This window comes from Gorilla gorilla, chromosome 16 (genome assembly GCF_029281585.2).
Source record: "Gorilla gorilla gorilla isolate KB3781 chromosome 16, NHGRI_mGorGor1-v2.1_pri, whole genome shotgun sequence".
Lineage (NCBI taxonomy): Eukaryota > Metazoa > Chordata > Mammalia > Primates > Hominidae > Gorilla > Gorilla gorilla.
In genome coordinates this window covers 90,818,305-90,830,895 of record NC_073240.2, presented here as the reverse complement: position 1 = coordinate 90,830,895, position 12,591 = coordinate 90,818,305, and the positions used below count along the sequence as shown (strand labels likewise).

Below are 12,591 nucleotides of genomic sequence, written 5' to 3'. Positions count from 1 at the left end.
TATTAACCCCAGCTCCTATGTTAGAAAATGTAGACAACTGAACTACTTTAATTTGTAAATATAAAAACACATATCTGGCTGGGTGTGGTGGCTCACACTTGTAATCCCAGCACTTTGGGAGGCCGAGGCAGATGGATCACTTGAGCCCAGCAGTTCAAGACCAGCCTGGGCAACATGGTGAAACCCAGTCTTTACTAAAAACACAAAAAATTAGCTGGGCGTGGTGGTGCATGCCTGTAGTCCCAGCTCCCTGGGAGGCTAAGGTGGGAGGATCACCTGAGCCTGGGAGGTTGAGGCTACAGTGAGCTGTGTTCGTGCCACTGCACTCCAGCCTGGGTGACAGAGTGAGACCTTGTCTCAAAAAAAGATAAAATAAGACACACAAATCTATTAGCAAGCTAACCATGGATAGAAGAATGAAGAACGTAAACACAGATATCACCTTCCACCTAAGATACTGATGTGTACAATCTGTCCATATGGGAAATTATGGGTAGCTTCCTCTCGAATGAATGAGCCACCTATAATGATAGCATGGATGACCAGTTGTAGGACTCCTAAGGATGACTGATTACAAAGTCATGGACTGTTCATCTAGCCATCACCCTGAACCTCAACTAGACATACCTATTCTACTTCTCCAATGTCAAGAAAGAAAATGTCAAATTTCTTGCTTCTTTTCCCAAAAACACTTCTCACCAAGTCAGCACGGACTTGTGAAGGCAGAGGGGCCCGTATGTTACCTGACTTATCTTGCTGGAAAGAGTGGACTCTTTGCACACTTCGAGACTTCGGCTGAGACACAGAATAGAAGGAGGCAGAATGTGTCCTGCTAAATGACAACTGCTTGATTCGAGGACTTCGTCTCAAACTTATTTCTGTAAAATCAGAACCACAGTAAGTAACCAAAGACAACTACAAGCTTGACATTTTCTCATGTTGTCCAAAAACAGGCAAAATTTACATAGTACCACATATAAGATGGAAATTCAGCAAGCTATTAGCTTTAAGAGACTTCTGAAGTGTCTCTTAACAAACTAAGAGGGGTTTGATACATGGTCCCAACAAGGTATTAAAAAAACACTGACCCACTAGACTATTACCTTCAAAGTCTTATTTACTGCCACCTTAAGAATGGTGTAGCCAGCCTTACCAACAAGGTGAAACCCTGTCTGTACTAAAAATACAAAAATTAGCCAGGTATGATGGTGGGTGCCTATAACCCCAGCTACTTGGGAGGCTGTGGCAGGAGAATCGCTTGAACCTGGGAGGTGGAGGTTGCAGTGAGCGGAGAGCATGCCAGTGCACTCCAGCCTGGGCGACAGAGCAAGAGTCTGTCTCACCCAAAAAAAAAAAAAAAAAAAAAAAAAAAAAAAAAAAAAAAAAAAAAAAGAAGAATGGTGTAGGGCGAAAACAAGTATTTATGTTAGGTTTCGTATGTATATGTTACATGCATTTATATAGAAATAATAGCAGTAAGAGTATATGCTAAAATGTTAGAGTATTTCTGAGTTGTGGAATTACCAAGTGCTTTAAAATTTTTGGCTTCATGTTTCCTGTTTTTTCCACAATAAATGTGAATTACTTGAGCAACTTAGAAGTTAGTTTTTTAAAACCCCTCCTTCATCATGTATACTTTTATTATTTTATTTTTTAGAGACATGGTCTTGCTCTGTCGCTAGGCTGGAGTGCAGAGGCACGATCATAGCTCACTGCAGCCTTGAACTCCAGAGCTCAAGAGATCCTCTCACCTCAGCCTTCCGAGTAGCTGGGACCATAGGAGTATGCCAACATGACCAGCTGATTTTTTAAATTTTTTATAGACACAGCACCTCACTGTGTTGCCTAAGATGGTGTCAAACTCCTGGCCAGTGATCCTCCCCACTTGGCTTCCCAAAGTGTTGGGATTACAGGCGTGAACCACCACACCTGCTGCTCACCCTCATTCAACATGTGCTTACTGATCACCTGCTATGTGCCAGGCACTGTGTGTTGGGGGCACGGAATACACAGATACATAAGGGGCAGCAGCAAAGATAATGTCTCAGAAAAGACACTCCCCAATAAAAAATTTCCCTGCCTTCTTGCAAAAATATGTAGTGAAAAGCTCCAACAAAGTTATATATACTTTTAAAATAAGTCATAGCACTTTGTATAACACAGTTTAGCCCTCATCCTGAATTTCATATCTGTTGTGCAAAAATATTTCTTTTCCAGAATTCTCTCAGTACCTTCTATGTAAAAGAACATTCACTTATAAATATTTACTGAGCTGCATTGTGGACTCAGAGCCATCACAATTTCTGTAAAATATCTTAGGATACGCCAAGTAACAATACATACAGAAAGGTTTTCATAGAAGCTGGGTAGATTGCATTAAAAACAAAAAGAGATAACACTCACCATCTCCTTTTTCAGGGGACTCTTCAACAACACCAATATCAGGACCAGGATCAGAGGACCTCGAGGAACCACATGCACAAGGATTATTCCATACCACTTGTAATTAACACTTATTAAGGAGACAGGCAGCTTCTCACTTAACAAGATCACAAAGATCACAGGGTCTGATAACACCAGCGCTGGTAAAGGGCTCTCATACGTGATTATTGTTAAGAGGGAGGCTGGCCACAGTGTCTCACGCCTGTAATCCCAGCACCTTAGGAGGCTGAGGCGGGTGGATCACTTGAGGTCAGGAGTTCGAGACCAGCCTGGCCAACATGGTGAAACCCCGTCTCTACTAAAAATACAAAAATTAGCTGGGCGTGGTGGCATGCGCCTGTAGTCCCAGCTACTTGGGAGGCTGAGGCAAGAGAATTGCTTGAACCCGGGAGGCAGAGGTTGCAGTGAGCCAGGATCGCACCACTGCACTCCAGCCTGGCAACAGAGCTAGACTCTGTCTCAAAAAAAAAAAAAAAAAAAAGATAGCTGGGTGCAGTGGCACACACCTGTAGTTCCAGCTACTCTGGAGGCTGAGGTAGGAGAATCACTTGAACCCGGGAGGCAGAGGTTGCAGTGAGCTGGGATTGTGCCACTGCACTCCAGCCTGAGTGACAGAGTGAGATTCCTACTCAGAAAAAGAGTGAGATGGTTAGAATGTGGTTTTGTTTTGCTTTTGTTTTTATTTTTTGGAAAGCAATTTTACAACATCAGAATTATAAACCCCATTAATATATTAAAAAATTATACCAAACTATCAGACTATCATAGTAATGAGCAGCAACATTCAAGTTTCTGTTTAAGAGCCTTAATTTCTGCCAATGTGTCAAGGATGTTATAAAAAATTTAATTAAAAATATATATGCCTCTGACCCACCAATTTCACTTTTCGCAATTTAACCTATAAACTTCACAACTGTGTAAAATCCATATACAAATAATGTCGAGATGGGTTTCTGACAAAATGAAGGAGGTGTGCTTCTATTACCCTTGAAATCAAGCTAAAAACCCATGACATTATCTATACAATGAGCAGGAGACAATTCTGAAAGGCAGAGAGAAGAAGGCAGCCTGGCTGGGGACTTTGGGACCTGAGGAGGGCAGTGAGCTAGCTCCCTGGGTTTTCTGTTTGCTGCCTACACCCCTAGACTGGGTGCCTGAAAAGCTGACAACCCAGGTATACCAGGAGCAAACTACAGATGCCCCAAAGAAGGAGAGCTCTCAAGCCAAAGAACTAGGAAAGGGTCAGCCAAGCAAGACAGAAAACTTTCAGACAATAACAGCCCTACTCCAACCAATCGCTGCAGAAAAAACTGCAGCCCCACCCACACCTCTGTCAGCAAAGGCTGAATTGGGATCCCAGACTTCCACCTTCTCTATGTTCACAGATGAATGGATTTAAAAACCGTGGAGTATCTATTCCATGGAATACTTCTCAGCAATAAAACAGGATGAACTATTGCATGCAACAACATGGATGAATCTCAAAATAATTGAGGACAGACAAGTGTATATTTTATATGGTTCTCCTGCTCCCATGGAGAGCTTATAGAATGCTCTTTGGTTTTAAGCAACGTAGTTAAGATTTAAGTCATGAAGGTCAAGAGAAGCGAAGTAGTGGCCCACAAGGCCGCTTTGAGGTGGTGTGGGTGTATGAAGAAGCCCAGATGGGGATGTCACTCACCTGCCCTTGATTTGTCTGTGCAGCAGCCTTTTGGAGATCTGCTTATGCACTGGAGTCTCGGCCACACTCTTAGTCAGCAGTTTGTGATAACCTAAAATGTAAACACAGCTTAAATCATAAATTTCATTTAACCTCATCAAGAAGCAGCAGTAAGGCCAAGGGAGCAGTTTGAACTTCTGTATGGCTTATTACCTAGCTGGAGAGGATCTTAATGGTCTTTGGGCTAAGTTCTGTGGTTACAGGACTCAACATGATAGAAGTTTGTCAGCACTACTAGAGATTAAAAAATGACATAAGACAATGTAAATATAGGCTGGGCACAATGGCTCATGCCTGTAATCCCAGAACTTTGGGAGGCTAATGAGGGCGGATCACTTGAGGTCAGGAGTTCAAGACCAGCCTGGCCAACACGGTGAAAGCCTATCTCTAGTAAACATACAAAAATTAACTGGGCGAGGTGGTGCGTGCCTGTAAGCCCAGCTACTTGGGAGGCAGAGGCAGGAGAATCACTTGAACCCAGGAGGCAGAGGTTGCAGTGTGCCAAGATCATGCCGCTGCACTCCAGCCTGGGCAACAGAGGGAGACTCCATCTCAAAAAAAAAAAAAGACAATATAAATATAAAATTTTATCTAATAAGCAATCCTGAAAAAATGAAAATTGCTCACTTGTTAAGACTAACACCTAGTTGGTGGTTCTAGTATTTATGATTAAATGAAATATGTGAAAATGCCGATATGCCACATAAATGTTAATTATTAAGATAAACGTAGGTGGCATAAAATTTCTCAGTAGAGTAGGCAGCCAAGCTACTTATGAGAGGACTGATTTAAAGTGAGCTTAAAATGATTAGTAAAGAGGAGTGATGCCAGTAAGAATGGTGAGGTAAGGACCTCTGAACACTCTCCTCCATAAAGGAACAGAGATCACTGGGAAAAATGGTCAAAAATCTTTTCCAGAACTCTGAACATTAATTAAAGGTTTGCAACAATCTAGGGAGTATTTGTTCAAGAAAAATGGTTGAATCTCAGGAAGCTTTAACTTGCCTTAGTCCCCGCCCCTTCCCCCTAGCCCTACGGTAGCTTTAAAAATCAATTTCCCACAATCACAGTGAAAACCAACAGCCCAGCAGCCTCTGGACAGGGCAGAATGGGGTTGGAGCTCCTCCAAAACTCCATTCTCAGATAACTGTCATCCATTAACCTGTCTGGCAGTTCCCTGGAGAATCCTACTCAAATCAAGGCTTGTCTTGATTTGACCTGACTCAGAACTCATACAGTGTAAACCACCTTTTTCCCTGACAGCATTTACTGAAAACAATCAGCAGCAATTGTTAAATGTTACAGCTGCCTGAGGTGGGGGTAACATTTGGTGCAATAACAAGCTGGCCAAAAGTTTAACTGGGAAAATTGGGGAATGAGACATCACAGGGGACTTTGCAAATCTCTGATGACATTCTTAGGCATCCAAAAGTCCACACACATGTGTAGCACTGTGCATGTGCCGAGGATAGACTTGAGAAGCCTGTAAGCTGCCACCTATGGCTAACCTTGAGGCTCTGGCAAAACACAAAGTGAAGTGGAATTCTAAACTGCCTGGCTGAGTGTTGAAGGCATGACCCAACACACAGAGCCCCTCAGTAGGGGCTGTGAAACTTATGGGTTCCAGGCATTTAAGGAAATCTCTGTCCAATCATTAGTTGACCACTAAGACCACTGAGCAGAGGCTTTAGTTGGCCACACATGACAAAGAATACAAAATTTAAACAAATAGTTCAGAAAAGTCACTAAACAAAAACAATAACAAATCCTGGCAGGGTTGGGGTGGATCTGATTGTTACAGCTGCCTCATTATATTGTTTAAAATATCCATGCTGGGTGCAGTGGCTCATGCCTGTAATCCTAGCACTTTGGGAGGCTGAGGCAGGCGGATTGCTTGAGTCCAGAAGTTCAAGACAAGCCTGGCCAACGTGGTGAAACCACATCTTTACAAAAAAATACAAAAATTAGCCAGGAGTGGTGGTGCATGCCTTTAGTCCAGCTAGCTACTTGGGAGGCCGAGGTGGGTGGGAGGATTGCTTAAGCCAGGAAGTCAGGGAGTTTGAGGCTACAGTGAGCCAAGATCATACCACTGCACTCCAGCCTGAGTGACAGAGCAAGACTCCATCTCAAAAAAAAAAAAATCCAGTTGTCAACAAAATTATGAGTCATGCAAAGAAACAAAACAAAAAAGTATGGCCCATACACAGGGGAAAAAAAATCAGCCAACAGAATCTGTCCCTGAGAAAGTCCAGACATTGGACTTACTAGAACAAGACTTTAAATCAGCTGTTTTAAATGTGTTCAAAGAACTAAAGAAAATCATACCTAAAGATCTAAAATATGAGTCCAATGACTTGCCAGAGAATATCAACAAACGGAAAAAAAAAAAGCGAATAGAAATTCTAGAGTTAAAAAGTATAACAAAAATGAAAAGTAAATTTGAGGTGGCAGAAGAAAGAGTCAACAAATTTGAAGACAGGTTAATTGAGATGATCCAGTCTAAGGAAGATAAAGACAAAAGAATGAAGAAAAATGAACAGAGCTTCAGATACTTGTGACACCATCAAGCACAACAACACACACATACCGGAAGTCCAGAAGGAAAGGACAGAAAGGAAGAGGCAGAAAGAACATTTGAATAAATATTGGCTAAAAATGACCCATATTTGATGAAAGACACTACACATCTAAGAAACTCAATACAAGTAGAATAAAGTGAAAGAGATCCAAACCCAGACAAATCATAATCAAACTATCAAAAGTGAAAAAAAGAAGATCTTGAAAGAAGCCAGAGAGCTATTCATCGTGTATAGATCCTTGATGAGATTAGCAGCTGCTTTCTCGTCAGAAACAAAAGACAAAAGGCAGTGTGATGACATATTCAAAGTGCTGAGAGAAAAAAGACTGCCAACCAGGAATTCTATACCCAATAAAAGTATTCTTCAAAAATGAGGAGAAATCATCACATTCTCAGAATGAAACAAAATAAAACAGAATTTGTCATCAGCAGACCTACACTATAAATAATACTAAAAGGAGTCCTGTGGGCTGAAAGGAAAGGGCACTAGGGTAACTCAAGTCCACATAAAGAGTTAAACAGCATTGGTAAAGGTAACTATATAAGAAAAACATTATAAAAGTGTTTTTTATTTGTAACTGTTCCCCCCGTTATTTAAAGTACAAAGTAATGATTATAAATCAGTGTTGATGGGCATACAATGTATAGATGTAATTTGCATGACAATATAGAACTAAGAAGGGATAGTCAGTAGAACTATACAATAGCAAAGTTTTTATAAACTATCAAAGTTAAATTGGTATCAATGAGAACTAGGCTGTTATAAGTTAATATCTTAATTGTAATCTCCAGGGGGAGTGAGGTTATGCAACATGATGGAGAAGAAAGCTCTAGGGGTCAGTCCCTCAACCCAAATAACTAGTAAACTAGAAAAAAAGATTAGAATTCACTATTTTGGAACCTGGGAACTTGATTGAACACCTGTAATAACCTAGGAAGTGCTTGATGATGGGAGAGACTGATGATCTTTAGGAAGGGAATGATGTGCATGAACTGGCTACCATTTCCCTTTTCTCATCCCTGCTGTAGCTATTGGGATAGCAACACACATTCCAGGAGCAGCTGGCTGGTGCTAGGGCAGACAGTGAAGACCTTGTCCTCCAAAAATTGGGGGTTGCATGCTTTGGTCAACCAGGCAGATTCCTGTAGGAGCAGTGCAGACACTGCCTTGGTTTCAGCTCTCTTAGGCTACAGTGGGTTTCTCCCAATTATCAGAAGATTAAGGGACAGATACACCTTCCCCCTCCTCGTTTCTTGAATCAGACATTTAAGGAAATCCTTCTTAGGTCATTGGCTGACCACAGAGATAATAGACAGAAACTTCAGTGACCACACACAACAAGGTATACATACGTTAGACAAATAGTTCAGAAAAGGCACAAATGAATAGCTGAAGTCCTTAATAAGCAAAGAACAGGAATCCCTGAGGGGTGACAGAATCTGACCTCCACGCAGTTACCACATTATAATATCCCTAATAACTAGTCCTCAACAAAAAATTACGAAGTATACAAAGAAACAAGAAAGTATGGCCTATTAACCAGAAAAGAGAAATTTGGCAAAAACCGTCACTAAGGAAGCCAAGACATTGGAATTACTAGTCAAAGATGTTAAATCAACTTCTCTAAATATGCACAATGAGCTCACTTAAACTATATATAAGAAACTAATGGAAATCAGGAAAATAATATATGAACAAAATGAGAATATCAATAAAACAATAGAAATGATAAAAAAGAATCCAGTAGAAATTCTGGAGCTGAAATGAAAAAATTAACTAGAAGGGTCAACCACAGATTTGAGCTGGTAGAAGAATCAGTGAACTTGAAGATAAGGTAATTGAAATTATCCAGCCTGAGCAGAAAGAAAAAATAATTTAAAAAAAAAAATGAACAAAGTCTGAGGGACCTGTAGGACACCATCAAGTGTACCAACACATATATCATGGGAGTCTAAAGAGGAAATGAGACCAAAAGCGGCAGAAAATTTTTTGAAGAAATAATGGTTAAAACCTTCCAAAAATCTGATGAAAGACATGAACATATATATCCAAGAAGTTCCACGAACTCCAAGCTGAATAAACTCAAAGAGATTCACACTGAGACACGTTGTAGTCAAAGTGTTGAAACCCAAGGACAAAGAGAGAATCTGGAAAGCAGCAATAGAGAAGCAGCTTAATAAGATTAATAGTTGATTTCTCATCAGAAATTTGGGAGACCAGAAGGCAGTGGATGTCACATTTGAAGTCCTGAAGAGGGAAAAAAAAAAATTGTCAACCAAAAATTCTATGTCCTTCACAAATAAAGTAGAAAGTAAGACATTTCCAAGTAGATAAAAGCTGAGGGAGTTCATAATCAGTAGACTTACCCTGTAAGAAAAGCTAAAATGAAAGGTACTAGACAATAACTCAAAGCCATGAAAAGAAATAAAAAACAATGGTAAAGGTAACTATATAGATAAATATAAAAGCCAGCATTATGGTAATTTTGTTTTTTTTTTAAATCCTATATAATTTAAGTCTGTATTAACAGGTACACAATGTATAAAGATGCAGTCTACAACAATATAAAGAAGAAGAGACAGAAATACATAGTAGCAGAGTGTATATTATTGAAAAGAGGTTGGCTTTATTCATAAAGCCAGGTTCTTTTAAGCTTAAGATGCTAACTGAGGTAACCAGTAGCTGGGTTAACCAAGGTAACCACTGAGAAAACAACTTAAAAATACACAGAAAAAGAAAGAATGGAATTAAGCTAGTATACCACAAAAAATCAGCTAAATACAAAAAAACAGGAATTGAGAAACAAAAAAGCATAAAACATAGAAAATGACAGTTGTTCCTTATTAGTAATTACATTCATAGAAGTGGATTAAGCAGTGCAATTGAAAAGCAGAGATAAGCAGAATGGATTAAAAAAACATGATCCAACTCTATGAGGTCTATAAGATATTTAATTTAGATACAAAGACACTAAGGTTGAAAGTAAAAGGACAATGAAAGATATCCTATGCAAAAGAGCTGGTAGATGGGGAGCTGTATTATTGTCAGACAAAACAGACTATAAGCCAAGAAAGGTTACAAAAGACAAAGTACATTACCTATTGGTAAGAAGTTTAATTGATCAAGAAGACATAATAATTATTGACATATATACTTAAGTACAGAGTCTCAAAATACATGAAGCAGAAATTGACAGAACTGAAGGGAGAAATAAATAATTCAACAATAATAGCTGGAGACTTTAATATGCCACTTTGAATAATAAATAAACAATAAAACAGAAGCTCGACAAGGAAACAGAAGACTTGAATAATACCATAAATCCACTAGACCCAACACACATCTATAGAATCCTTCACATTCTTCTCAAGCACACATTAAACATTCTCCAGGATAGACCAAATGTTAAGCCATAAAATAAGTCTCAAGTTTCGAAAGACTGAAATCATACAATGTATGTTTTACAACAATAGAATGAAACTAGAATAAATAGAGAAGAGAATTTAGGAAATACACATATGTGGAAATTAATGCGCTCCGAAATAACCAATGGATCAAAGAAGAAATCACAAGGGAAATTAGAAAATATTTTGAGATGATGAAAACAAAAACAAATCATATCAAAATTTATAGGATATGCCTAAAGCAGTGCTTTATTAAAAAAGATCTCAAATCAATAGCTTAAACTTCACCTTAAAAAAGTAGAAAAAGAGCAAACAAAAACCAAAGCCAATAGACGGAAAAAAAAAATGAAACTGAGATTAGAAAACCAATAGAGGCCAGACGCGGTAGCTCACACCAATCTCAGCACTTTGGGAGGCTGAGGCGGGCAGATCTCTTGAGGTCAGGAGTTGGAGACCAGCCTGGCCAACATGGTGAAACCCCGTCTCTAATAAAAATACAAAAATTAGCCAGGTGTGGTGGTGCACACCTATAATCCCAGCTACTGGGGAGGCTGAGGTAGGAGAAACGCTTGAACCTGGGAGGCAGAGGTTGCAGTGAGCCAAAATCACAGCACCGCACTCCAGCCCAGGAGACAGAGTGAGTGAGACTCTGTCTCAAAAAAAAGACAAAGAAAACCAATAGAAAAAAATCAATAAACCAAAGTAAATTCTTTGAAAAGATTAACAAAATTGACTGGGTGTGGTGGCTCATGCCTATAATCCCAGCAACTGTGGGAGGCCGAGGAGGGCAGATCGCTTGAGCTCAGGAGTTTGAGACTAGCCTGGGCAGCATGATAAGACCCTGTCTCTACAAAAAAATAAAAAAAATTAGCTGGGTGTGGTGGTGTACATCTGTAGTCCCAGCTACTCAGGAGGCTGAGGTGGGAGAATCACTTGAGCCTGGGAGGTGGAGGCTGCAGTGAGCTGAGATTGCGCCACTGCACTCCAAGCTGGGTGATAGAGCAAGAACCTGTCTCAAAAAAAAAAAAAAAAAAGATTAACAAAATTGACAAACCTTTAGCTAGACTGAAGGAAAAAAGAGGGAAGAAGACTCAAATTACTAAATCAGGAAAGAAAGACGGTACATTACTACTAATCTGACAGAATCTCCCTTTCCTTTCTCCTAGCTATTCTGAAATGTGGTACCTTTGTTCTTCTTGAAGTTGTCAAGTTTATCCTCTAGACCATCCACAGCTGACACAGAATGGCTTCTAGGCAACCCCCGCTTTAGTGATCTCTTTGAAGGGGAAAGCAATTCCTGGTTGAAAAGATTTCTTCGAACTTTGGTCACTTCTGAAAGCATCAAAAAATAAAAGAAAAAGAAAAAGCCAAAGATTATCATCAATAAATGCCGTATCTGAGAAAAGATAACCAAAACAGAGAAGCTCCTTGAGGAAACTACAGATTGCTATTGTCACATATGCTAATAAGGTTTCCTTAAATAGTATATTCCCATAATGCATTAAAAATATTTACTTTTGCAAATTAAAAAAAATTTTATATGTTATTTTGCATGAGGTAGGGGTCCAATGTCATTCTTTTGCATGTGGATATCCAGTTGTCTCAGCATCATTTGTGCAAAAGACTATTCATTCTCCATCAAATTGTCTTGGTACCCTGAATATCAGTTGACCATAATAAATGCTAGTGCTAATTTCTTTTTTAAAGGCTAGATAGAATTCAGCAGTGAAAACTTTTAGTCCTGGGCATTTCCTTGTGAGTAGTTTTTTGATAACTAATTCAAACTTTTTACTTGTTATAGATCTATTCTGATTTTCTATTTCTTCTTGAGTCTGTTTTTAGTAGTTTGTATCTTTCTAGGAGTCTGTCCATTTCATCTAGGTTATCCAATTTGTTGGTATACAGTGATTTGTAGTATTCCATTACGAATTCAATTTAAATCTAACTTTTCAGGAACACAAGGAAGGCCCCCACCACTTACTGAGTTAGAAGCTACTCACTGTAAGATGGACATAATTCTTAAGTAAGAGGATGGCTAACATAGGTCATGGTCCTTTTAATATATCCCATGTTATGATTATTTTTCTCACTTTGGACATTTTTGCTGCTGTGTATTCAGCTCAGCATTGAGCAAAGAATTGTTCAATTCTACAATTTCTTTCTTCTTCTGACTACTTTACTAAGCTGCTGGGACATTTTAAATTTTACTCTTGACTCCAAAGCATGAAAGTTCTCATCATCTAGACTCAAAGTTAGAAAAAATAGCTGAAAAGTCAAGAAGTACGTGGCAAAGCCAGCAAGACAATACCTTAATCTTAAGATAGTCTGGTGGAAGTGATTCAAAAATTCACCAAGGGTGAATTCTTCAAAGATTAATCATTTAAACCCTAACCAAATAATCTAGGATCCACAAACTGGGAGCAACCCTTGTGTTTACCCATCAATG

At 39.2% G+C, this 12,591-nt stretch overlaps 2 protein-coding genes across 13 annotated transcripts in view; one reads left to right on the top strand and one right to left on the bottom strand.

The window, feature by feature from the left end:
* Window positions 1-11,689, top strand: part of KIF7 (kinesin family member 7) — a 46,843-nt gene extending 35,154 nt beyond the window's left edge. For 4 of the 10 annotated variants that reach the window (XM_063698834.1, XM_063698833.1, XM_063698832.1 and 1 more), the window contains exon 20: window positions 11,312-11,689. In XM_063698834.1, coding sequence (XP_063554904.1) covers window positions 11,312-11,367 — 56 coding nt within the window. In that variant the 3' untranslated portion in view covers window positions 11,368-11,689. Of the gene's footprint in view, window positions 1-2,418; window positions 3,806-11,311 lie in introns of those variants that run through there. The other 6 variants (XM_063698829.1, XM_063698827.1, XM_063698828.1 and 3 more) reach the window with 3 other exon arrangements.
* TICRR (TOPBP1 interacting checkpoint and replication regulator) overlaps window positions 1-12,591 on the bottom strand; it is a 52,189-nt gene that overhangs the window by 7,411 nt on the left and 32,187 nt on the right. For all 3 annotated transcript variants that reach the window (XM_055363072.2, XM_055363073.2, XM_063698824.1), the window contains exons 15-18: window positions 11,331-11,477; window positions 4,124-4,214; window positions 2,404-2,462; window positions 744-878 (exon numbers count right to left, since the gene is read on the bottom strand). In XM_055363072.2, coding sequence (XP_055219047.2) covers window positions 744-878; window positions 2,404-2,462; window positions 4,124-4,214; window positions 11,331-11,477 — 432 coding nt within the window. The remainder of the gene's footprint in view (window positions 1-743; window positions 879-2,403; window positions 2,463-4,123; window positions 4,215-11,330; window positions 11,478-12,591) is intronic.